General features: G+C 36.1%; 1 protein-coding gene across 1 annotated transcript; it reads left to right on the plus strand.

Moving 5' to 3' along the window:
- The first annotated feature begins 7,987 nt into the window (after nucleotides 1-7,987).
- Nucleotides 7,988-15,073, plus strand: LOC110029070. The gene is made up of 5 exons (XM_020731188.1): nucleotides 7,988-8,141; nucleotides 9,714-9,908; nucleotides 10,349-10,761; nucleotides 10,848-12,160; nucleotides 12,662-15,073. Exons 2-5 carry the CDS (start codon nucleotides 9,754-9,756, stop codon nucleotides 14,270-14,272), a joined length of 3,492 nt encoding a protein of 1,163 aa, XP_020586847.1. The 5' UTR covers nucleotides 7,988-8,141; nucleotides 9,714-9,753; the 3' UTR covers nucleotides 14,273-15,073.
- The last annotated feature ends 12,899 nt before the right edge of the window (nucleotides 15,074-27,972 follow it).

Here is a 27,972-nt window from a genome sequence, read left to right on the forward strand (position 1 = left end):
CTAGACCTCAACCAAAAGTGAGGTCAACAAGTGTGAGTTTAAGTGTATTTTGTGCGTAATAGTAAGAGTTTGGAGAATTCTTCAATGAGACTCCATAATTTGTATTAGGGAGAAAACATAAGGCACTTTATATTTGTGTTTAATTTTTTTGTTTCTAAGAATTGGATTTCAATAAAAAAATTGGTGTTTTTGTTTTATTGTCCATGAATTCTGAGTATTTCTCTTTCTTTCTCCTTGCTTTTGAGAATTAATCTTGTGGGATGAGAATGATTTAAGGATTTCTTTTTACTTTTCAAAATTGTGATGATGTTTTCATCGATTCTTCATTGACTTTACAAATTGGCCACTTGTGATGATAAAATCTATTGAGAAACATAAAGACCCTGAAAGACTATGATTTCACCCAACTAGTGAGTTTCACACTACATTCTGGGCAGGGTCGTTGCGATCACCTAAGAGGAAGTGCAATTAGATAAAAACATAAGTTTTGATGGGCGTAGAATTGATGTTTCTAGGGTGACAGACTATATTCTTTTTTCAACTCGTTTTAGAGTTTTGGATCGTAAGGGTCCCTAGTAGGTTTTATAGAGAGAGCATAGTGGGTAATATGGAGGTGAGAGGTCAGGATCTACTCAGCATTACTACACAAGCTGGTGAAAAACTCTAAATTAGCCAATGTTTTTTGCTAGCATTAGGAGGGGGTAAAGAATAGAAATACTCCTATTTATCACAATACAACATCATATTTTTAGTCATTCAAATCCTACATAGATTAATATCTCATTGTAGGGGGAAATATCTTTACATATTATTCAAACTCATCAGAATTACTTCTATTAGACTGTTAATCATAGTTGTTTCTATCTGCTTTAATTTAGTCTTAACCGTTGCAATCATTTCTTTTTTATTTAATCTACAATTTAAATAGAATTTGCTTCTGAGTTTTACAAACTAATTTAAAAGAGTCCAACTATCCTCGTGTGATCGATATTAAGGTTTCTTTTTTTAAATCCTATATTACTTGTTTAGTACCTTTAGTGTGAAGTTTTATTATTTATTTTTAATATCATTTCATTTATTCACACTAGCCGTTGAATATAATTTGGGTCAAGTTTTTGGTAATATTTTGGAGATTAAAAATACATGTAATTGTGGGTCGAGTCAGTCCCTAAAAGTTTTAATGGATGATTTTCTTGAGCAAAGAATAATAAGTCCATTTTTTCTTCAAAATATCCAAAAGATCACAAAAGTATTTGTGGCTTAAACCTAAACAACTTTTGAAACCTCTTGAATTGTTTCGAGTTCATTTGGACTTATTCTGCTGTTCAATTAATTATCCAAAGTTAAATTTAAATTCAATGGTTTAATACACTTTGTGCTAAATGTACCTTATTATTTCAATTATCTCATGATCGGAGTACTCGGAGATTCACTTGATGTTTTATTTAAGAGTTATGCAAGTGGATGCCCATAAGTGCAAACTCAAGTCATTAAGGATCTTGAACCTACAACTGAAGTTGTGCTTATAGTGATTTAATGGTTTTTATGATTAATTTTGTTCCTCTTTTCTAATCCCTATTAAATCAGTTTAAATATTAAGCCTAGCTCACTATTAAACCCTTAAATCCAATATTCAGGGTAAATTTGTAATAATCAAAATGTTAAATTAAATGAAATTCAATTCTCATTGAAAGATCACAGTTATCATTTCATCACCAATTAAGGGGCTTCAAATGAGTAAGTTATTATCTTTCTAGCTTAAGCCCACTACCTTAGGATCACCTTAGGATCATCCGATTCCGATTATGTTAAACTCCAAGTCACAATAATTTAAGAAAATTACAATTTTACCCTTAGTGTTGAAAGGTGATAAATTGGTTTCTACCTCTTAAACCTTTATATTTTAAACATCCAAAAGAGTTTATTAGGATCAAAATTACCCATTTACCCTTTAACTAATCCTAAAATTCAATTAGAACATCAAAGTCCCAAAATTACCATTTTTCCCCTAGGGCCTCTCCACTTCATAACTCATTAAATTGAACTCAAAAGACTTTCAAATTTTTATGGTACCCCACTCATGGATCAATTAAAATATCAGAAGAAAAATTATGATTTTTTATTTAATTTTTAATAATTATTTTTACTCAAAAATAAGGATTTTCAGTGTTAGTCCATTTAATTAATCAAAGTAAAGTTTATGTTCTTAGGAAAATTATTAGAGATTCATCTAGGTAAGAGGATCACTTGCTAAAAATTTCACGGGTTTTTGAGTTTTATTTTAATTATTATAATTATTTATTGATTTTAGTGATCAATTAAAAAGAAAATATGATTTACTTTCAAAATTTACTTTTTACATTTTTCTTAAATCTCTCCAAGTCCAAAGAACTTATAGAAACAAACTTTTCTTTTTTGTGATTTTCATTTTATTTATTATAATTATTTTAATAAAAAAATTAAGAAAATGCATTTTTAGCATTTAAAAATACATAAATAAACTTGAAAAATTCGGAAAAATATTTTAAAGGATCTTAAGCGATTAGAGAACAACTTGGAACACTTTTGTGCATTTTTATATTTTTTGCAATTTTTTATTATTTTTAATTATTTTAAAAAATGAACTATTTATTTTATTATCAATTTTATTTTCTTAGGTGCCCCTGATCACAAGGAACTCTCAAAACTACATTTCATAATTTTTCTAATTTTATTTTATTTATTATAATTATTTTATTACAAAAATCCTTTTTTACTTGAAAAATAGACTTTGATATTAAATATATTTGAAATGGGTTTCAAATTTTTACAGAGGTTCAAATGATTATTATTTATAGCGTGGAACATTTTTTACAATTTTTTTGGATTATATTATATTTATTTAATTTTTTATGAGTTTTAATGACTTAATTAGCTGTGATAGTATACTTAATTATTAAACTCATTTTATATTTTTCCTATAGTCTTCTAACCACAGTGAACCAACCAAAATAAATCTCTTTTTTTTTAACTTTTATTTCAATTTATATAATTGTTTTAAACAAAAATAGACAACTAGTCTTAAAGATTAAGGCTTTAGGGTTAGAGGTGTTCTTTGACTTCGGACAAACCAGAGGACATATTTAACCACATGCAAAATAAGCTCTCCAAATTTCAAACCAAGATGAGTAATATTTAATTAAATATAATTAAAATACTCTCTGGAGTATTTAATTGGTTAAAAAAAATACATAATAAATAGTTTTACTTTTGGTTCATATTTTTTTTCCTCAGTTCACTGAGCAACAAGGTATTTTTATTTTATTTTTATGAATTTTCTACACTAAGTTATGGATTTTTAAAGTCTTTGAATTTAAATAAATAAAAAAAGCCTTATTTTTCTACTTATCCACGCGGCATTAACGTCAACCTCGACGTGTCCGAAAGCACACGCGACGCACTCTCATTTGATGCCGCCTTTCTCGCCAGCTGCGACATAGCCCGAGCTTTATGAATCGATCGCTCATCCGACTTCTTCTCCACCATCCGATCAATACATGTGCAAATGGATGGCATCCATTCATCGTCCCCATCTGATCTAAACTGAGAACCATCCAACTTCAAGACCTAAGATCTCACTCGATACTCAACCAAATCACATGGGGTTTGTTCCTATAGCTGCATCTAGTCAAGACGAACCTATCTATACGGTTGATCAAGCATGAAACACAAGTCTACTTCACAATTGATGAAATTGAGCCTAAAATTAGGGGTTTTGAAATATAACTTTGCCCAAGAGGTGAGGCCTCGATTGGGTGCTTGTGGAAGCTTTAGTAGAGTGTAACAAACGACCTCGAAGTGCCGCCTTCCTCTGATATAGAGTCTAAGCAGGACTTCGACCAACAGGTGCTGCGAATTTGGTCTAGGAGTTGGTTAGAGGGCTCAATAGAAAGGGCTTTCATTGGCAAACTTCCTCTTTTGGTCTGAGGAAGCTTAAGGGTGAGTTAATTCGGAGTTTGGTGAAGGTTTGCGGAATGACAGAAAATGCCATAAATTTTGAACTCAAAATCCCAGAAGGACAATGGATATGGAGGGCTGGGAACAATGAGATTGGACCCAGGAAGGCTTGAAGAGGCTTTGGAAGGATTTTGGCATAATCTCTCCAAGGAATTGGATGATCTCTTTCAATGGACAAAAGAGGGGTGAGCCCTGGGCTCTTATTGCCTGGTCTCTAGAAGCTGAGGTGGAGGGTTGAGCGGTGCGAGCATCCAATGGGGAAGTGCCGCAAGGGATGAGCTTAATTTTGGGTTCAAAAATGGGGTAGCCTCCTCTGTTTTGAGCTCTCTGACTACTAGGGTGGCTAGCCAAGGCTGAGGTGGTGATTAGCTGGGTCGAGGATCCAGAGGGAAGTTTAATTATGATTAGGATGGAGGTTTAGTTAAGTGATGCAAAACTCGAGTCATTTAGCTAAATATGGGAAGATATCCCCCAAACCATGGGACCCTTGGTCCATGGCACCTATAGGGTGGGCTAAGAGGATCTAGGTAGGATCTAGGTTGGTCCCTAGCCTAGAGTCAAAATGATAGTTGTGGTGGTCCAAGTTGGGCTAGACCATGTGGCTCAAAGTGAGTTTAGGATTTGGCCTTAGCTAGATCATGGATCTAGGTCAATTGATTGGTCAATTTGTTGTAGAAGATTGTTATAAGGCATTTGGAAGTCAATTGGATTAAAATTGAAAGGTTATGGAGTTCAATTTGGAGGAATTTGGACTTATAGGCAAAATTGGGGGTTTTGGTTTGGGTTTAATTTAGGCTTGGTTTGAGTTTGTTTCTAGATCAATTGAGGGTTCAATTTGGTCTAGGGAAATGTTATGAAGAGTGGAGGGAGTGAATTTGGTGAAATTGAATGGTTTAAAGAATTCAATTTGCTAGAATTTTTTCTTACAATTTTGGGGCATTTGAATTAGGCTTGGGATTTGGACTTGAAATTGGATTAAATTGTGCTAGAATTTGATTTCAATTGGGTTGGGACATGATGAAATTTGATTTGGATTTGAAGTTGGGGAAGTTTGAAATCAATTTGGTGAAAATTGGGGGTGAATTTGGTCTTTTAAGGGTAAAATTGGGATTTTGGTCAAAATTACTCAATTTGTTCAAATTGGGCCCAATGGGTGGTTAGGATTGGTTTTGGGGATGTTTGGAATGATTTGGGAGGTTTTGGGAATTTTTGGGCCATGAGGGTCATTTTGGTAATTTTTGGAAATTTTGGGGGTATTTTGGGAATTTTGGGCTATTTTGGATAATTTGAGTGGTTTGGGATGTTTTTTGGATATATATTGAGGATTTGAGTAGTTTTGAGAACTTTAGGGTTCCAGGGGTATTTTGGTAATTATGAAAAAGTTTAGGGCTAAAAGGTCAAATTGGGAATTTCGGTAAAATTAGGAATTTTGGTATAATTGGGGTTTAATGAGGAAGCTAATCACAAAATTACCTTTATGGTGCTATGAGACCAAGATAATCCCTATTTTGGATCCTACATGTGTTGGTCCTATAGGGACTCCTCTTGAGCTCCCCCATGTTGGCTATCGCAATGGTTTTTCACTTAAAAAGTTATTGTGTTGCTAATGGTTGTTTACTTTTATCAAAGTGTGTGCTTAACTTTCATGCAATGCTAAAACGATAATTCATTACTCTATTGCAGTGATTTTTCTAGCATGCATCAATTTGGTGTTGTCTGTAGAAAATAAAGTTTTGCTCGACACTATCTTCAAATATGAGACTTCAAGCCTCTACCTCGTTTTCCAATGATATACATCATTCAACTGGCGAAGGAACCTTCTCTGCACCTCTTGAAGCTTATTTTTGAAACATTCTTTGATATGGGGGTGACCTTCATTACAGTCTCGAAAGGTCATTCATGTCAACGTCTCAGGTATGATTATAGTGGGGTAATATTCTCACATCTTATTCAGACACAAAGTCTATGACAAATTCCTCTAGGCTGCAGGGGGCAACCTTCACTGCAGTCTCAATAGATGATTCACATTAAAATCTCTGGCACAAATGTAGCGTGATAGGCATTCCATATTTAATTTAGACATCAAGTCTTCTACAGTCACTTTCAGAGCTAACAAATTTCACAAATAACGCTTTCTCAGCACCCTCACCATAGTATAATTCCACTTCAACTGTACCTAGAAGCTGATCTTTTCAATATTCAATACATGGGATGTTTTACAAGGCCTTGTGGAAAACGCCCTCGCTGAAGGACAACAAATTCAAAAGCAGCAACAAGCAAGTTGTCAGCACCATTTTTTATTATGATTGCTACCATATTCTTAAAAAATTTCAGTCAATTGCAAATTACGTCTCAATCTTGAGAAACGTACATCATCTCTAACTCCTTATTAAAGACTAATTGATCTCAAGAGGACTCAATTTAACTTTTTCCATCACACGTTATGGTCATCAAGCCGAAGCTTCGACCAATAGCCTCAGATATGTTAAAAACCCTTGGTGAATTTCCTTTGAACTTTTTCATAATAAGTTACGACTATCAAGCAAAAGCTTCAACTAACAATCTCAGATAGGTCAACCATCATTGGTGGATTTTATATGATTTTCCATTAGAAGTTAACGATGCCAAGCAAATGCTCCAGCTATACAACCTAGGACAGGTCTTACATCTTTTCGGGAGGGCTTTCTTGAAAGAAGACAGCAAAAGAAGATCCCGAAGGTCTTGCTGAACAAAATCGAGGATAACTTTTGTGACAAATTTCTTTTGCTTCTTCACAAAAGAAGATAAAAAAAAAAAATCACAAGTCAGGCGAGGATGGGGACAACTTTTTTTTTCTCCCCCATCCTTCCTCCTCTCCTTGGCCTATATAAGTCAAAGAAAGAAGAAAAAAGTCTTTTGAGAAAATCTAAAATTTAAAAATAAATATAAGGGGCATTCAAATACATAGCACCCAATTCTTTTGAATTTTCTTATCTCACACAAAAAAAGAAAAGTTTCATACTTACAAGCAACATATAAAAATAACACTCATTATCACATTTTTATAGTCAAATCAATCTTTACATCTATAGGTAAAGTACTGTGTGTGTGTGTGTAAAAACGAAACTTTAGATGTGAGATGCGTAAATCCATAAGAATTGTGTGTTCCTTTGTAATTTTCCCTGAATACAATCTTCTTTTTTTAAATAAGATTAAATAGGAAAAAAATCCCTCATTTTTTTCTCCTTAATAATCATAATTTAAATATGCTTCAATATTTTACCAATTCAACCCTTGAAAAAAATTAATATATATTTATACACTATATACGTATTATATATGCTTTGATTGATAATTTCCATTAAGGTCAATTGAGCTATACCTTTTAATATGCACTGTTTTGTGTTCTAATTGTTAGATGGTTCTCAATTATCTTATAGTTTCTGAATTTCAATTTATTGTGCTATAACAATTTGATTGCAATATGTTGTATTTACTTTTGTAATATGTTGTATAAGCCACTAAGATTGGATTATCTCCTATCTATCATGGATAACTTAGGCTTGACCGAGATTCAAATACATTCAAATTGGATTCAAACACGGTTCATATCCAAGTCGATTAAAACTTGAACTTGAGTCATACTCTAGCCAAACCTAATTCAAATTAGCTAATTTTTTTAAATTTGATTGAAATTAATTAAATTTGAACTAATACCATTCTAGATGAACTATTACTATTATAACTGAAGAAATAATTTAATTAGAAATAAACTTTAAAATATTTTTTCATGTTAATAAACATCAAATAAATTTCACTAATTTGGAGTATTATGAGTCATATAAAGTCAAAATTTTCTAATAAAATAAATAATATTTTCATCCATAAATGTTTTAAAAATAAAAAATAAATTTAATATATTCAGTTATTAGCTTTTTGTGAAATAAAATAAATATATTTATTTTATAGAAAATTTCTATTATTTTAGAATTTCCTTTTCCCTTCACGTTACACCAGGTCCCGTGCGACTGAAGGTGCTCGACTGGCTTCTGCTTTCCCAATTCGATTAGCCGGACCATTTGATTCTTTGCGGCAGCCGAACCTTCATTCTTTCCATTTCTCCGGCGACCCTGCCGATCTGTAGTCGGTGTCCGGCAACAGTAACGGTATACTTCCTTCATCCCCTCTGATCTTTGTGTGTGCTGCTCGCTCACTCGCTCTCTCTCTCTCTCTCTCTCTCTCCGCAACGGAGGAGGACGGTGATCTCTCTCTCTCTCTCTCGGAGGAGGACGGTGATCAGGTGAGGTTGAGGAACATGGTATCTTTTCGAGCACGGCGCAGGGCTTATTTGAATTCCCAGTGACGCCAATTCTTATGTGATATTGTTGTCGCCTTACTTGTTCTCTTCCTCTAGGGTCACTTGATTTTATCTTTCGGTGTTCTCTTCCTGCTTCTTGTGGCCAGCCATGATCGAGCTGGTTACTTTTCAGGAACTACTGATTATTGAAAACAGCGAGGAGAGCATTGTTACTTAATCAAGTGCGAACAATTCAGACTTTTTGCTCTTCATGTGGCACTGGGTCGTTTGCTTGAAGAATCTTTTTCGTATCATATTCATTATATCTTCTTACTGAACAGTTCCTCATTCGCTGATTGATCGGTTTATTTTAGAAGAGATATTTACCATATGTTAGATGATATTGAATATTATAAGATGAATACTTTTATTTTGTGTGTCAATGTCTGACTCAGATTTACTTCCCACGTTTATCTTCTTGCATTGAGTAAATATTCATGATTTTGGGCTTTGGATTAGGGATTGACAGCTGCTTAGATATTGCCATATATCTTTTTCTTTCCTTATGCATTCTTAGGTTATCTGAACTGCCATACTCATGTAATGATGAGTAAAAGTTTGAAGATGATGGGTTTTGTTATTCATAATGGGCCTCGCATTCTCATCTTGTTATTTTTTTCAAATGAGTGGCTGGTTAACTGCCAAAATTTAGATAAAAGCTGTTGTATTTGAATTTATTATGTACATACATTTTATAATTCTAGAAATAAACCCTTTCCATATGTGCCGGATTCATATTTTGGTTTTTGACCATATGGACTTTTAAAGCATTATCTGATCATACCTTCTAAGAAGTAAATGAATTACAATAATTATTTATTCACCCAAAACTTTGTCACCAAGTCAAAACATAAGTCAAGAAAAACTATAAGCACATTTTTATATTACCACCCAAGTCATATGTATTTACATACCTAACACTTAAATTTTATTTTTTAGATTTATATCATCCAAATTTTTCATATAACTTAAAAAATACAACTTTTTTAACTTTTGAAAAATGAAATACACCTTTTCATGCATAGGTAAGATTACATATATGTACAAATTGAAGTTTACGTGTTAGGTATGTAAATACATAGAAATTGAGTGGTATGTATGCAAATCTTCCTTATATATTAATTGATAGCTAGGAATCGATCTCATTCCAACTGAACAAGTTGGAACCCACAGGGTATGACACTATCTGTAGTGGATTGCAAAACTCAATTTACGTGTCTTATGTGCTGAATTAGTGTTGAATTTTTTTGGCAGATAAAGCATTAGTCAATGAATTTTTGGTGTTCACCTTTTCAAGTTTATAAATTTTGATGTGTTGCCAGCCAAAAACATCTTTCTAGGTAAGAAAATGAGTAACTAAGCTGTTTTCCTCTTCATGCAGGTTGTGCTGGACAGTAAAACTATATTCTTATTTTCATGGGATGGCAGTAAGTTTCTTACAGGAACCCCATTGTGGATTTGAGAATACTGCCATCATTACCAATTCCGCGCATTCGCCAGTAGCATCAAAAGCCAATAAGATCGTTGAGGTTGATGATGAAAAACAGCGAAATGAATGCAAGCATTTTACCATTCGGTAAACTTTTAAATAAAAAACTGTTGGAAAACATGCATCTCTCAGTCCCATCCTATGTATTTTTGTTTAATTGTTACTACTTTTCGGAAATCTATTGTGTGGGGTGTCTGTATAGCTTTCTTGTCCCACCCTTCGATTGCCTTTTTGACTGTGCATGCATGCCAACATGGTTTTGTTGAAAATTTCTTTTATCTTTTTCATCTTCTTCTGGTTGGACAGTTTTATCTTCCTAGATGTTCTGTTGAACAACGATGAAAAACTAGTTGATACTCATGATGCGTTATTCTCTTCCAATTTTGTAATTACTGTTAGAAAAATGGCAGTTAATAGACCTATAAGATTTGCTGCTTTTGCTAATATTTCTCTAATGGCTTGTCTATGTTAAGCATATGAATTTAGTAAAGCTGTTTTATGGTTAGTCATCTCATTTGTTGATGCAGCGGATATGTTGCTGAGGTTCGCAAAAGAGATATCAACAATTGTTGGCCATTTTTGCTTCATAATTATGCATCACTGGAAACCGCCAATGTGTGTCCTCCTCTACCTGTTGCAAAATTTAGGTGGTGGGGTTGTCAGAATTGTGTTTGTGATGTCATTGCTTCTACAGCCCAGATGGCTACTGATGGAGCTATGAGTGTACAAAATGAAGATGAGAAAAGTAACAATAACTCATTGCTGGGAAAAGCTACTGAAAGGTCTCAGCTTGATGCAAGAAAAGTGTCGTCTAAACTGCCACAAATTTCTAAAGAAAACAACCTAAAAGAAATCTTAAAGATAAACGATTGTTTTGTTAATATCAGCAGGGTTGGAAAGGAAGAAAATGAATGTCTACAAAGGTATCCAATGGAAGAAGGTAAAGGTTTTTCTTGCTCCCTAAGACAATTTTCTCATCTGAATTTGTGTTCTAATTAGCACTATTTCTGCTTATTTTCTTCTTAGGTCACAAAGGTGATCAGGATAGTCAAAATGAGATTCAAATTGTTGTAAGCAAAGCTAACTGTGTTTCTAATGGACGCATTGCTCCCAACAAAAGAAAAAGAGAATATAGAAATTCTGTTGGCAGGAAAAAGTTAGGGGTTGCCTATCTAAAAAACGTTTTAAGCACTGCTTTAATCAAGCATAAAGAAACTAAACTAAATAAGATTGGTCATTCCAAGTTACTTGGTGGAGATGCCACATCCATCAGATTCAAGTTCACATTACAAAGGTCAGAAGAATATAAGGCGCCTAAAAGAAGAAGGGTAGAAAAGAGAACAAAAAATGATTTCATGAAAGGACATACAAAGGTAGATATGGTTGTTGGAAAAAATGATGTTGTAGATGCTGATCCAGCTCATACATTGTGCTGTGGTGCCTGCTGCCAAGATAAGAGAATCTGTGGAGCATCTGTTGATGGCTCAAAGTATATGGGTGTTACTGATGATAAACATCAAATAGAAAATGAGGTTGAAAACAAGCACAATAAGAAGGCTAGAAAAGTTCGCTTTCTGGAAGATATCATAAGAAGTGAAACACAGCATACGATTGGAAATACTCTAGATAGAGATGCAAAGACTATTCAGCATGCTTTCATAAGAGGACACATTACATCAGAGGAGAAAGTTCTTTTAAATCACGCAAATGACAGTGCTGATCAAAACAATGCCTCAAAGTCTGTCAGAGGCAAAAGCAAATTACAAAGTTCCTTGGATGAATATGAGTATGAGTGTGATTCTGTTACCCATATGGATAGGATAAATCATTGTGCTCATCAAAGAAATCAACTTAAATCTGTTAAAAGGAAAGACAAACATGAAGACTTCTATGATGAAGATGACGGGCCTTTGCTGATGCATTGGCTGAAGAAGAAAATTCCTAAAAAAGCAAATGCTTATGAAATAGATGCACATACCAATCATTTCAATGGTAACTTTCTTCCATCCAACTTTTCTGCTGATTTATCTGGTAGCAAGGATCGGGGTGTAGATGTCAGAGATAGTGTTGTGAGTTTACAGAAGCAGAAATATGCTTTTAATCAGAAACAAACTTTATCACCCAAAGATGGCCAAGTGGCATCAACTATTCTGATCCGTGAAGAAATGATGTCCGAGAATTTCAGTTCCCAGGATATTAGTAAAAAAAACACAGTCATCATGGAGAAAACACAGAATTTTGGCAAGAAATCTCCACTTGGAGAAGGAGAAAATTCTATCTTACATAGCATAATAAATAAAAAGCCTCGTAATGACAGAATAGAATTTTGCCGTACAAAGGTATCTAACCTAACTTTCTCTAATATGTCTTAATGTTATCCATGCCCACTTGCTCATACATTTATTTGCATGTTCTTCTTTCCCATTCATCATTGAATGGTTAGTTAGGGTGTGCTACTTCTAGCTTGTCCTTTTCTAAGTTTTTTGGCATTTTTCTAATGGCATTTGAAGTCATTTTATAACAGAATCTAATATCTTATCTGCGGTAGAAAGGTACAACTCAATTCAGTTTTGCCTGTTGCATAAAAAGCATAGCTCAATGCAACAACAGGTCATCCTTTTCTCCTTTGTCAAACTTGTGGGCATTTTTGCTATGAAATTTGAGGTTATTTTATATGAAAATCTAATTCACGAACATGGTCATAAAAAAACTCAACTTAATGCTGTTAAGACTGTTACTTAACATTCAATGCTCAAGATTGTAATGGATTTGATTTTATTTTTAATATTTTTTGCAACATTCATTGCTTTATGCTAATAACGGGCTATCAACACTTACAGGATTCTTCTTCTACACAAAATAAAGCTTCTTTCAAGGTTTGGGAGAAGGCATCAAAGAAGCCACAAAACATGCAGTCTACTGACCAAGAAGCTCTAGATGATTTTCCAATGGATATTGTTGAATTATTAGCCAGGAATCAGCATGACCGAGATCACCATTTAGCTGAAACTGATGCTACAAACAAGCTTATGTTCCCCACAATAACTGGAAACATCAATTACTCTTTCGGTCTCGATTCTTCTCAACTAAACAGACAAAAACTATCAGATGCAGAACAAGGGAATCTTTCATGGCAAACATTCCAAGTCAACAACCAAGGTTTTGATGTTAGGACTACATTCCCATGTAATGGTGGGATTGACCAGGAGCCGAAAGCTTGCCATTGTTCTATCAATGGAAAGAAAATGCTTCAGATTGATTTAAACCAATGTTATAGTGATTCTTTAATTACTAGAGCAGCATCTGGTAATTTGGACATTAATAGTAATGGCCATCAGCCAATTTTCTCCTGTTGCAGAAGCAATAATTTGAAGTCTTCACAATCAATTATTGAGAATCAGACAGTTGCTTGTGAAAATCTATCCAGAAATCTCCATTATGAAGTGATACAACGTAGAAACGGTACATCCTTTGGAGTTGACAGTTATTTTTTGAATAATTTGAATGGTTCAGTCCATGGAAGGGATCTGAAAATGTTTCCTCCATCATGTGATTATGAGATGCCAAGAAACCCAATTGGAAAGCAACACCATTGGGGCTTTTCCCGAACAGCTCCAAATGCTTCGTCTTTCATGGAATTAGCAAATCATTCTCATTCAAATTTTTGTCCGGCAGACCTTTACAGCAATGAAACCATATCTGCTTTGAATTTGCTAAGGCTTATGGATCAATCTGCACGGTCTGGTGAACCTCGACATCCTTACCGAAGTTATTCAGGATTTACTAAGGAGGACACGTGTTTCAATGGTCAATATAATGACTCACAATTAACATATGGAAGCCAAGGAAAAGAGCTCGGCTTACATCCCTTGGAAGTTAATCCAAATCCATGCCAACCAAGAAATTCCTGCTTGCCTCTCCGACCACTTCCCAGAATTGGAATATTAGGACCTTCATTGCAAAAGGAGATCTTTAATATGTCAAAGGACGGTAGAATACCTACCAAGAGTTCTCAGGTATTTCTTAATGCTAATGTGAATGAGAAAATAAAAACTTCTTGTTTGAACCCAAACACTTCGACATGGAACTCTTGTAACTCTCTTTTTAGATGCAAATGCTCTGCAAAAATTGGCCCAGATAGAGATTTTGATAGATTTTCCACATCAAATACAAGATTTTCCTTAGTTAGGGATGGTACAACTCGAGGTGAGTTGAACAATAAAGTTGATGCTATTCTTCCCTTGGGTTTTTGTAAGATGGAAATATGTGTTGTTAACAGAAATCCTGCTGATTTTACTGTGCTTGATGAAACTAATGAGTATATGATAGAGACCAAGGAACTAAAGCTGAAATCTGTGCCTCCATCGGATAACCTTCGAGGTTCTGTACATGGGCAGAAGAAGCAGAGAGTTATGAAGCTCAATGATCTGAAAGCATTTGCAATGGGATGAAATTTCAGGCACCTATTAGTGTCAAAATTTTGTTATTTTAAGGAGTTTCAGTAAATATCAAATGAAACTCCTAATTGTCAATATGTGTATACTTTTTTTTTAAATTTTCTTGTAAAGAAGTCGTCATTAAGCTCCAAACAGCCTAGAAGAATTGGAATAATGTCACTCTGGGCATCTAATTATGCAAAGAGATTCTGATTATTTCTTTGTTAAGGTCTTAATAGCTGATTGTGTGATATAAAAGCCGGAATTTGGCCCCAAGTAACAGGTATGATTGGCTTGGTTCTTAACGTTGTGGAATAAAGTTTCATTGGTTATACCGCTTCCAACTACAGCGGCTTGGTGTACAGTGAAGAAGTCTTTCAGTCTTATACAATGTCTTCGATACACTTATTGGCTATCTTCATTCAACATTATATGCTTATCAAGGAGATATCAATGATCACAGGTTCTTCTCTTGCTTTTGAACATAGCAGCTTTGAGGATGTTGCCCCAACTTGTCTGTCAATGTAATGTTTCAAGAGTTTATAATTTGTATGACGCTTAATTTACCTATTCCAATTCTGGAGATGAAATAAAACAAATGATTAAAAAGGTACGCTTTTTTACTCATTCCAATTTTTGTTAGAACATTCCTATCATTCAAAAGGTATGATGTATTCCTCAATTCTGAGCTTTACTAGAGATGAAATTCTTGTTCTTCTCTACTGGCCACTTTTACAAACACCAGCCTAATATCTTTTTTAAAACAACAATCCCATGTAAAAGTTTTTGTGGATTGGGGTATTATTAAACCAAACTCCAGCCATCTTTAGCATCTATTTGATGAGTCAGCTCAGTTGGTGCTCGTCTTATATTATACCAGCTTTTTATCTACATATGACTCTAAGGTGGAGTTAAAATATGTGCTCATTAATAAGCATTTTATTCTATGCAGCTATTTTATTTGGTCGATAGAGTGGTGCAGCCTAATTCTGGTTGATTTTGGGCTAATTTTACTAGTGTAAGAACTTATGGACCATTATTTGATATCGGAGTTAATTCGAACCATGAACAAAGAACAAATATGATTGTTGAACTTCAAAGAAAGTACAAGGCGACTCTTCAACAAAAACAACACAAGAACATGCAAATAGTAAGCAACAATGACGACTATAAAATAAAAAGGACAACAACATAAAAGACATAAATGACCCCCTCTAGAGAAGGGCGACAGATCCAAAGCGCAGAAAAGAAGCTGTTATAGGACTGGCAGGTGGCTGGCAGCCGGTGGCAATAGTGTTGCGGGAAGGATGGGAAAGTCGGTGTGGTTGGTGGACGACGGTTGCATGGTTGGATAGTAGCAGGAACGGAAGAACCAGCTACTGAAAGGCCGCGGGATGCAACAGGAAATAAACTGGCCGGCTTCTGGAAGGGGGTGGGATGGCTGGACAACTGCAGGAAACGGAAGGGCCGACTGTTGGAAGGCTATTGGATGGCTAGTCAGCAGTAGGAAACAGAAGGACCGGTTGTTAGAAGGCGGCTGAATAGTTGGACAATATTAGGACAAGAAGATGACAACAAACCGTAACCAAAATAAATGAAAGATAACTATTCCCGCGGGATCGAGTTACACCCCTCAAACTTTTGGAGAAGGTTACAACCTCGGACAAGTTACAGCCGGAGCACTTCTCGCCATCGAGTGAATCCCTCGGAAGGGAGAATCGCCTCAAAGGCAGCAAACTAGAATTTTAATAGTTGCTTGTAGTTAGAATAGGAAGGAATTATAAAGAAGTAGAAATATGAAAGGGGAGAATCGCCTCAAAGGCAGCAAACTGAAATTATAATAGTTGCTAGTAGTTAGAATAGGAAGGAATTTGAAAGAAGTAGAAATAAGAAAGGGGATAGAAAAGACAAGGAATAGAATAGGAAGGAGTTGAAGTTAGAAAGAAATAAAAATAAGAAAGGGGATGGAAAAGGCAAGCAATAGAATAGGAAGGAATTGGAATTGGAATTGGAATTGGAAAGAAATAAAAATAGGAAAGGGGAAGGCAAGTAATAGAATAAGAAGGGGATCCTCTCTAATGGAGGGATTAGATTAGGCAGAAGGGATGGAAAAGGGACGATAATTCCTGCTATAAGCAGCCCGGTAGGTCCAGCCTCGTGTTAAACTGGAATTTGTCCCGGCTAATTCAGTCGTCCGCCTAAGGAGCCCCGCGTCGGTCTCACGAGGTTGGAGAGCTTCGACTTTATCCGTAGAAGCTTTTGGTTCTTCTGCTGTCCTGCCTCACTGGGGTCCCACTGGCAACTACATTGTCCCCAAAATACAGGAGTTTTCTTCAATTTTTGAGCATTCATCCATATTGAACCGCATCCCAAGGGTCCCCTATTAAATTAAGCTAGGTCTGAACCTCCTCGAATGGTGGTGGCTATGTTGGTACTATATCAATCGTGATATCTCGAAATGTTCTTTGTCGCGGCTGTCCTATGCCCGGCAATGGTGTGTCAGTCTCCTCAACCTTTGTCATCACCAAAATTGATCCCACTGATGTTGCTCTGCTGGCAAGGACTTTTGTGATCTCGGCTTCTAGCGAAGGAAGAAGGATGAGGCACTTTCCATCCTTGGTGAAGGAGTAGGTGTTTCTTAAGCCATCGTGCTGAGTTTTATGGTCAAATTGTTATGGACTCCCCAACAAAAGGTGGCAGACATCCATGAGAACCATGTCGCACCACACTTGATTATGCAGATGGTGTTCAATTGAGAACTTTACTAAACACCTTCTATCAATGTTGATCACGTTTTATTTCTTCAGCCATGTCAGCGAAAATTGCTGGGTGTACCTCCGAGTCATGAGTCCCAACATCTCTATCATTAGTGTAGATGCCGCATTTTTACTGCTCCCTCCATCGATGATGAGACTGTTCGCCTTCCTGTTCACAGTACAACAGAATTAGAATATATTGTGACGAAGTCACTGTGAATCCCTCGTATCTTCGGCCTGTAAAACTTATTGAATCACGAGTGCCTCCCCTTCATCTGATGGGTGATGATATGCCTCACCTTGTTCCTTAGCTGACTCATCACTAACCTCCCCCACAATGCCCTGCTTAATGAAATTACACAACTCGGCTCGTCGGATAGCTGGAGTCCATTGTCTGGCCTGTATTGTATTGGCAGTGCTACGCTTTTTCTGTTTATTCCCACTCTGATCTGGCCTGTCACTTCCTTGTCCGGGAATACTTGTTCCTCCTGAGATACTCTTCTCAGTCGTAATAGTTAGGTGATTGCTTGAAGGATTACTGTTCTCTGCTCCATTTCTGTTGTTTTTTCACCTTCAGGGCTAGAGTTTGAACATCCCTAAGCATCCAGTACGGTTGTAGTTGCACCACGTTGCTATTAGCAGGTGGGCTATAGTGTGCTTTTTCGACTCTGTCAGCTCACATTTCATCCGTAGATGGTCAAACTGAGCCATTAACTCCACTGAAAGGTCTCATTACTGTAGATTGTGGAGTTTTAAAACTTGTCATAGCAGTAATGAGATAGAAGATATTTCTTTTACATGGCTTTCTTCATCTTCTCCTACTTGGTAATCTTATCGTTGTCTTCTCATTTCCTCTATCTTTGTAAGTTCTTTCACCACAAGGAGGCGCTCTTTTTCAATTTGATCAGAACAACTTTATTTGCTTATCCTCTAACATATCCTTATATTCAAAGATTTGCTCCATTGATTGTAGCCAATTAATAAAATCATTCGGATCCAAGCCTCTTTCAAACTCTGGCAGATATACTTTGATGTCGAAGTGCTTATAATTTCCATATGTGAGCTGATTTAGGGTGTTGAAGTTCCAGAAGTCCCTTTTATCCTTTGGCACCTCTCTCTCGGCCTCCACTTATAATGAATCCCGATGCGGCATGGCCGGTATTCCTCGTCGATGATGTCTTCTCTGTGGAACGGATTCAATCCTCGATCTTGTCTCCCCTTTGACTATCCTGATCTCGGTCGAGGGTGATCTATTTCTGGGTCTCATCATCCCATTCGATCAATTTCTGTTGCAGCAGATGAATATCCTGTTGTATATCATCCTAGGTAGGTTCCGTCATATATCTTTGTGGTGGCATGATTAAGTTTTGGGTTTGGGAGGTGAGTTGAAGATGGGAAAGCAACGAAAGAAGAAAGAAAGAGAAAAAAAGAGAAGAAATTTTCGTTTTTGTGGAGGTGGCATGGTAGGGCGGATGCTAGAGCACCCTAGGATAGAATTAGGGTTGGGCTAGTTCTAATACTAAATGATACCAGAGTTAACCCAAATCTCGACCAAACAACAAATATTATTCCAGAACATCAAAGAAAGTACAAGATGACTCTTCAACAGAAACAACACAAAAACATGCAAACAGTAAACAATATTAACGGCTGCAAAATAAGAAAAAGAACAACATAACAGACATAAATGGCCCCCTCTAGATGAGGGCGGCAGATGCAGAGGGCAAAAAAGAAGCTACTATAGGACTGGCCGGTAGCTAGCAGCAGGTGGCGACAGTGCTGCCGGAAGGCTGGGAAGGCTGGGAAGGCCGGTGTGGCTGCTGGACAATGGCTGGACAGCAGCAGTAACAGAAGGATCAGCTGTTGAAAGGTGGCAGGACAGCTGGACTGCAACAGGAAATGGTTGGACCGGCTGCTCAGGAAACGGAAGGACTGACTGCTAGAAGGTTGCGGGATGGCTGGATAGCAGCAGGAAACTGAAGGGCCGGCTGCTAAAAGGCGGCTCGATGGCTGGTTAACAGCAGGAAATGGAAGGACCAGCTACTGGAAGTAGGCTGGCTGACGGACGACAGCAGGACATGAAGATGGCAGCAAACCTTAACCAGAATAAATGAAAGATAACTATCCCCTTGAGATCCAGTTACAGTTGGAGCATCCCTCAAACCTTTGGAGAAGATCACCACCTTGTACGAGTTACATAGCACATATATAATACTTGCTATTAGTTAGAATAGGAAGGAACTGGAATAGGAAGAATTGGAAATAAGAAAGGGGATATAAATGACAAGCAATAGAATAAGTAGGAATTAGAATAGGAAAGCAATAAAAATAGGAAAGGGGATGGAAAAGGCAAGCAATAGAATAAAAAGGAATTGGAATTTGAAAGAAATAGAAATAGGAAAGGTGATGGAACATGTAAACAATAGAATAGGAAGGGAATCCTCTGTAAGGAAGGGATTAGATTAAGCAGAAGGGAGGGAAAAGGGACACCAATTCCTGCCCTAATCAGGCTGGCCGCTTGACCGGAATCAGTCCCGACTGATTCAGCCGGCCACCCAAGGAGCCCTGCGTCACTATTAGTCTTAACATAATTATGTGATTGTGACTTTACTTTCAATTTTACTTAAATTAATGCCTGGCTGAAAAGGGCATGCCTTATGTATGATGCTCCCATCAATTTGTTGTCTGTGGAAGGCTATAATTGGTTAGGCCTAAAGATATTACATATTAGTCCTGTCTAGCCGGTGTCAGTTTTCATTATTATGGTCTATTGTCATTATTTACCTCAGCTCATGATTTCAGTTAATTGCAGCGGAAAATCTTATCACAGCTGCTCCAATGTTCTTGAAGAATGTTCTATTTGACTGTATAATAAAGGTAATCACTGCTTTTGTAAAATCCATATAGTTGAATCTTTAAATATTTTTGTTTTCATTTCAGTTGATATATCAATTAGTCTGTTAAATTTGTTCAGGTGGCTACAACTTATGTGAATCGTTATATCCGGATGTATTTGGATATCTATATATATACCTCAAGCAGCTGGATGAGGCTAATGATGATGATATCCATAATTAGGACTTGAGAACATAGGTTTTTGGTTGATTTTTCTGGTTTTATTTAGCAGAAATACTTTGGCTACTGATTTTTTATATTATTTTGTCCGCCTTACACTGAATGATTCTTTCAAATTGCATGCTTGCAATTCAATGCCACTTCAGTGACCACTTTCTAATTAGGAGAGTATAATAGTTTTTGTGAAATGTAATGAAAGTGATCCAAAGTTCAAGCGAGCTGTTGAACCCTTGGTATTTTATTGGAGAATTAGGATTTAGGTTTGATCTAAAATTAAGTCAGCATCAATGAAGCCCTCAGTGTTGGGTTAAACAGTTACAGTTTATGAAATAAGCCTTGCAGTTGGGAGTCATTACAATACATGCAACTGAAACTCTTCCATAAGTTTGTCGGCCAACCTAAATAGAACTAAATTTCTATTTCATTTGTCACTTGAGGTCAAAAAAATATGATTCTAAGATATTTAAAGCATGAAGGAGGATTTTTGAAGAGAGTAGATTTTATAGATTAATCTCACTTTGCTTTGGAATGATCTTTCTTGCACTCCTAGCCTACCTACCTTGAACCCTTGTTAAAAAAATGAGAGAAGAATACTAGATATATTCTGTTTTATTTAGTAGAATAGAGATATTATTTATAAAATAATTATTGCCCATAAAAGCAAGAAAATAGAAAAATAATTAATCTAATAATTACAATCAGTTAATGATTTAAAATGCCATTCAATACAAGAAAATATTGCTTGGCACACTGCTTATGAAAGGCATGACATTGGCAAATTTTCAGGGTGATTGATTGCCTGACTGGCAGGCATTACATCCCATGGAGGAGCTGCTTGTAAGGCTTGCAAGCTAGTTGGCAGGACAGCTTGTCAAGGTGGTGCAGGATTAGAATTTTCACACTTTCCCTCAACCTAGAAGTACATCTTACTCATTTCTAACTCGGAAATAAGATTGTCAAATTGTGATTGAGCAACTGCTTTAGCAAGGATATTAGCAGTATGAAGTTCTGTTGGAGTGTAATTCACTTCAATGGTTGTTCAAATTTTTTTCTTATTGTGTTTATTAATTTTTCATTATGCTTAGTTCATCATGGTGAAGTTGGTTCATAGCAATGCTAATAGTATAGCTTGGTAATCACACCTCATTATTATAGGTTTTGTAGTGGAAGGGTTTAAACTTCAAGAAGTTGTTTAAGTGGCTTACTTTCATAAATTTTATGAGACATGATCTTAAATTCTGCTTCAGTGCAGTTTCGAGGTAACGCAAACTATTTTTTGTCTTGCCATGTCATAAATTGTCATATGAACCAAAAATAATCAGACATGGATTTTTGATGTGTTAGAGATCTGACCTAATCAAAATCAATGATGATTTTAATACATATAGTTATACTGTTCTGGGGCTACTAGAGGGCGTTAGGAACTATTTTTAGTTGGGAGATGGTTGTGTAATAGCAAGGGAAGGAGAATATGGGAGTTTGTCGGCTTTTGAAAGGGGTATGAGTCGAAATTCGCGTCGATCGACGGCTGTCACGACTGAAAACAGCGTGACAGATGACGGAACGGTGTGGTATGGAGGTGGTAGGAGGTTCAGCACCCGTTCTTGCATAAGCTACAGACACACCACTTGCAAAAGGAAAATGATACAACTCCCTAGGATAGAAATTAGAGAACAAATTATAAAACACATAAACAAAACCAAAAGTCCGCCAAAATAGAAAACAAAATATATAAATTGTCTCCCAGTTGAAAATACTCTAATTAGGAATAAGGAAATAGGAAAAAATCAAAAAAGGAAAAAAATTTAGCTGAAATCAGTAATTTGGACAGTCTAACTATTTTGTACTTGTGATTGCAGGATATCCCGCGATCCTCGAGAATCTCACTTCGCGGGATTGATTTCGTGACATGCAGATCAATCCCGTGAAGTTCCATTATCATTCATCTTAGGTAGGATATGCTTTTTTTTCTTTGGAAGGATTTGAATCCCACTATCGGATGCTCTTTCCTGTATGTTAATTAAGGATTTTAAAAAAAAAAATAGTTCACCACTTATTTCTGGTTATATTTTTGTGACCGTGGTACTAAACTGAATTGGAACATAGTACTCATCTTACTCTATATGATGCTCCAGAATCTGCCCAAAATTTTTCATCTCTTTTTGAAGTATTGCATATTTGACCACTATAATTGCACCCTAGGGGGTAGACTAAATGTTAGAGAATCTTGAAACTTCCTCTAATGAGGTCACACTACCTCAAATATGTGCTTTCCCATGTCATTATCCATTTCATCACCAAGGCTAGTTTTGTTGGCAGCTATCCGCCCCACTGGGGCTCGCTTTTATTATTTTCTTATTTTGTTGCTCTTCGACCGACACGTAGCTTTTGGATGCCGTGTTGATTCAAAGATTTGGGTAGTTCAAATAATCAAACGTGCCACCGAAAGTTAGTAAACTGCCTCGAAAGGTAGACATACAACTTTACGATGTGTTTGATTATTTGAACAAAGAAAGTGTTGGGTATCAACACTGGTTTGTGATTTAAATCCGATAGGTCACTTCCTCTATCTAATCTAGAGACTAAATAGGGTTTAGATTTGTTTTGGGTCTTCTTCTTTCTATAGGGGCAAGCTCATATTGTTAATTACATCTTAAGCGGCCGAATCTACTTAAAAAAACTCTAGATTGAAGTTGTGGTTTCGTCCTCATAAAAGTTGAATTTTGTCATTTTCGAAAAAGATTTTAATGTTTTATTCTGACATTTTGTTAGAATGTTAGGACTGCACGACATGCTATTATGCAGGAGCCTAAAGGCGGGAATTTACGTCGTAACTGAACGAAAAACCTCAGAGTCCTAGGGTGAAGTTCACTGAGATAAGTGAAACTTCGGAGCCCTAACCTAAAAGGAGAACAACAATGCAATGGATTTACAACTCTGTCTGGAAAGGGTTGTCATCTAAATCACCTAATCACATTCAAAACCATGCATGACCAGTCCCGATGACACAAGCTAGATTAAGAGTTGTAGGCCTAACGACTTGATTATAAATCAAGTTTCTTGCGTATGTATGATATAAATAATTTCTTAAGACTAATACAGATATATTTTTGAATTTCAAATTTAAATGTTTTATACCTCACTACACTCAAATGTTTAGTTTTATTGGTGCTGAGTGTATTGAAGCAGACTGTGTATTGGGTTATGCAAGTCCTTGATGATGAATGCATAGAAGATTCATTTCAAAAGACCAATCAATATGCGTAGGCAGGACTCACTCTACAAGGTAGTGGTTCTCATGGGTCAAACACCCCTTTTCGTGCAATGAGTGAGGGCTTGAATACAAGGGATAGGAGCAACATGGTATGCATATGTCTACAGATCATGTTATAGTACATATTCCTAGATCGAAAGGGGGTCTCTTCTCAGTTTTATTTAATGTCAATCGAGCTTGTTTAGATGTGTGATGTTTCTATGGTTGTGAATGCGATGATTTATGTGGTTTAGTTTTGGTTATAAGTTATATTTTAGAAAAATTCAGTTGAAGTTGTTTAGGTTGAGGTAGAAGGTTTAGTCCTTAAGTGAGCCCACTGATGATCCGGACAATGCAGATATGTAAATGTCGGCCTATAATTTGAGGAAACCTATCGAATGAATACAGACAAGTTGACACTATGGGTACCAACCCTAATTTATATCAGACTTGTCGATTGTCATTATACACACTACCGTTGATGGTTTGGTTAAGGTTCATCATTCGCTTCATGCTTTATTTTCTTTTGGATAGTTTGGATGTTTATAGTCAGTTGACCATAACATTGCCTAACTCTACAAAAGAAAAGAAGACTCAAAGGAAAAATCTTAGCTTACTACAACAACTTACTTATTTAAAGCATATCTGCAAAACAGAGTTAACACACCGTAATAATATGTAAAATAAATCTAAAGCGACCTTTTATAGATTGTCTCGAACAATCCTGCAAAACAGAGTCAGCATGCTTCATTTTAATGTAAGAGAAATAAATGTGTTTATTTGGATAATTATCATTTTTATTTAGGACAACCCGGCCAAGATGCCATGACTTTCCATCATCCCGGTGTTAGATTCTCTGATTTATTTAGTCCAGAGAGGTGGTCAAGTCTACTCCGACGAGAAGATTCTTGTCAACAACCATGGGTTGCGTCCTCCAATAAATCTTCGTAGACCCGGGCAACACGGTTAAAGTTGTGTTCGGTGATCTTTGTTCATCAAAGTTTTATTTAAGTTTTAGTGCCTTGTTCGAATTTTAAGGGTTTGAAAATTTTATGTTGCTTAAGACTTCTTAGTCGATTAAATTTTGTGATTTTTGCTCTTTTTTTTATTTTTTAAATGTCCCGATCAAGATTCCATGGTTTTATCTTCCCGGGGTCACTAGGCTTGTGTTTTGATTAGTCGTGAGTGACCGGAAGGTACTTTGTTAGCAGTTATGGGTTGCCTCTTTCGTAGTTTATTCTCAAACCAGGTTTTGTTTTATGATTGAAGTTGAAGTTTTAATGATTTTTAGGGTGCATTTTATGTTATCTCTTTTATGTTTATTTTGCACTTTAAGCTGTGTCGTCTCCAGCATGTGTTAAGTGTGTTTTTTTTTTCTTATGAGAGGTCAAATACTCTTTAACCTAGGTAACTTGAGTTTGAGCTGAATTAGGTGGGGTCAACCCAGAATTGATTTGTTTTGCTTAACCTAAGTTAGATCGGGTTGACTCAGCTTTTGTTTGAGTCGGTTTGGGTTAACCAGAGTTAGGTCGGGTTGACCATGATTGGTTTAAGTTGATTTGGGTTAACTTGAGTTAGGTCAGGTTGACCTAAGTTTATTTCAGTTGTTTTGGTTTACCCCAACTTATGTCGGGTTGACCCAAGTTTGTTTTAGTTATTTTGGGTCAACTCAAGTTAGGTCGGGTTGACCCAGGTTTGGTTTGAGTTGATTTAGGTTAACCCGAGTTAGGTAGGGTTCACCCAGCTTTGGTTTGAGTTGAGTTAATTTTATGTTGGATTAGACTTGAGTTTGGTTTGGGATTTAAGATTTGAATTATGTTGGTTTAGGTACAATTTGGGTTAGACCTAAGTTAGATTTAGGGTTTGGTTCAGTTAGGTCCACCTAAGTCTTAATTGTGTTAGATTAGACCTAAGATAAGTTTAAAATTTTAGTTAAGTTGAGTTAGGTCTAAGGTTGGACTAGACCTATTATTTAAGTCTAAGATTTAAAACTTAAGTTGGATTAGGTCTAAGTAAGGTTAGATCTAGGTTAGATTAAGTTTAGAATTTGGTTGAACCAGATCTAGGTTGAGTAGACTTGAATGGGGTTGAGTTTAGTTGAGCTAGGTCTAAATTGGGTTAGAACTAAGTTATGTTTTAGGGTTCGGGTTGAATTGGGCTAGGTCTAAGTTAGGTTAGACCTAGGTTGAATTTAAAGTTGAGTTTAGTTTAAATTAGGTCTAGGTTGGGTTCAAAATGAGTTTAGACTGAGTTAGGTCTAGTTTAGGCTAGACTTGAGTTGAAATTAGAGTTGAGTTTAGTTTGAATTAGGTCTAGAATTGGGCTAGACCTAAGTCAAGTTTGAAGTCACTTAGATTAAGTTAGGTGTAAGTTGGGTTAGACTTAAATTGAATTTAAAGTAAGTTAGGTCCAGATTGGATTAGATCCAGATTAGGTTTAGAGTTTTGATCGAGTGAGATAATTTGACAACTAAAAGGTAATTGTGTGATTAACCCTCCCTAATTATTGTAATATTTTCATTAGGATGTAAGCTGAGGAGTTTCTAAGTTAATTTTTATGTTTAATTTAAGTTTAGGAGACAGTTTGAGCTAAAATGCAAAATTTGCAATTTTATTAATTTACCCTAGATTTACTCCCAAATGATCTAAATTTTATTTTTAAGTTTTCAGAGACGGATATTCTCATTTTAGTTTCTAGTGTTGTTGCCCTAATTTTTCTTTTTAATTTCTATTTTTATTTATATATTTCTGATTTGTATGTCATTTTTTATAATTTTTTTTTAAGATAATTATAATTTTAATGGAAAATTGGACATTTTGGTGTTAGAGAGATCCCCTGACTTTGGAAAAATCAGGAATATTCCTGATGACGGAGGAAATAATCCCTGAAAATTTCAAATTTTATGTTTTATATTTAAATTTTTATAAATAACATATCCTCTGGTATATTTAATTAATTAAAAATTAATTATAAGTTAATTATTTTATTTTTATTTTTATTATTTTCTTCTCTATTCACTTAGTTAACGGTTTTTTTTTTAATTTATTTAAGTAGATAGGAATTTTTAAAGTTTATTAGATTTTTTTAGATTTAAATAATTCAAAAAATCTGAATTTTCCACTTAACCCATGCGGTGCCCCGTCATCCTTGTACTCGTCGAAGGTCGGCGTGGCGCTCTACGGTTGGCTGCGCTTTACACGCGAGCACTGAGATATCCCGCAATCTGGTGCTCCTCTCCGCGCGTTTCGCTACCTCGTCTCCATATTTGTCGTTCGTTTTGAATACACAGAAACGGACGACATCCATTCATAGTCCCCACGGGACAGATAGCATAGAGTCGTTCACACTCAAACCCTAAAATCTCACTCTACACTCAACCAAATCGCATGGGGTTTGATCCTATAGCGTCACTTAAGTGAGACAAACCTATCTATACGATTAAGTGGACATGCATTATAGTTTTACTTCAAAAAAGACCAAAGTGGGAGCAAAAATGGTGAATTCAAGCCATTACTTTATCCCAAGAGGTGAGACCTCGATTGGGCTTGACAAAGGCGATCGCCTTGATGCCTCGAAGCTCCTTCAATTTGCTCTGTGGTTGGGCCTAAGAATGTGCTAGACCAAAAGGCTGCTCGGTTGGTGTTAAGGTATGTTAGAGGGTACGAGAAGAGGGGATTTTGATTGGTGGAGAGGATGTTGGACCTTGTGAAGCTTATTAGGGTTAGTTTTGAGTTTTGGTGAGGTTGATGTGAAAGCCGTAAAACACCCGGGATTTCAGTGGTGAAATTTGTGTTGTGGTGGTAGTGGTAGCTTGGAAATGGTGGGAAGTGGCATGTGGGACTGTAGGAGTGTTTTTGGTACTGAGAGCTGAGGGTTTAAGTGGCTGACTAGGGAGCTTGAGTTGTCTCCAAGGATCTCGGATTAGCTCCTTTTATAGCCATTGGAGACCATGGGGGGAGCTCTGGCTTGCTTGGGAAACTTTGTTTTGCTTGGGAGACTCAGGTTGTTTCTCAGAAAATAAGCAGTGGATGTCCTAAGGCTTTTGGCAGAAGTAAAGTGCTTTCTCCATTTTTTTTGCCTTTAGCATGTTGGCTCCAATGAAGGTGAAGGTGGCATGGGGAGGAGCTTGGAGTGATTGGGGGAACTTTTGGTGGGGTGGCTAGGACCAGAATTGGTCTAGTTTGACTCACCTTGACCTCCATGGTTTGAACATGGGTGAGTTGAACTTTGGTGCCAATTGTTAGTCTCCTTGGTCAAGTGTGCATGGTTTATCTTTTTGTGCTTGTTTTAAGTTTAGTTTTCTTTTAATTAATTCATAATTAGGTTGTAATGTCATGGTAGTTTACTTGGCTTATGTGTGTCATGGTTGACCCATGGGGAATGGGCCATGGGCTCCCCCATAATGGCTTAGACTTAAGGTTAAGGTTGGGCTTTTTTGGTTAAGTCTAGCCTTAGGTGATTAGGGTTGGCCCAAAAGGATTAAATTAGTGAGCCTTTATAATTTAATTTTGATATTTACGTGTCTTTGATCTTAATATTTTGAATTGGTTTTGATTCTGTTTTGAAGGATTTAGTTGTTTGCTAATTGACTTGGTGAATTTTGGTGATTCCAGTTTTGAGGGTTAAGTTGA

This window comes from Phalaenopsis equestris, unplaced genomic scaffold, assembly GCF_001263595.1.
Source record: "Phalaenopsis equestris unplaced genomic scaffold, ASM126359v1 Scaffold000545, whole genome shotgun sequence".
In the NCBI taxonomy this organism is placed as follows: Eukaryota; Viridiplantae; Streptophyta; class Magnoliopsida; order Asparagales; family Orchidaceae; genus Phalaenopsis; species Phalaenopsis equestris.

Excerpts from the sequence above, each read along its gene's own strand:
- LOC110029070 (XM_020731188.1), top strand. The coding sequence starts at position 9,754 with ATGGCAGTAAGTTTCTTACAGGAACCCCATTGTGGATTTGAGAATACT. Across the intron at positions 9,909-10,348 it reads TGCAAGCATTTTACCATTCG|CGGATATGTTGCTGAGGTTC; the intron begins GTAAACTTTTAA and ends TTGTTGATGCAG. Across the intron at positions 12,161-12,661 it reads TAGAATTTTGCCGTACAAAG|GATTCTTCTTCTACACAAAA; the intron begins GTATCTAACCTA and ends CAACACTTACAG.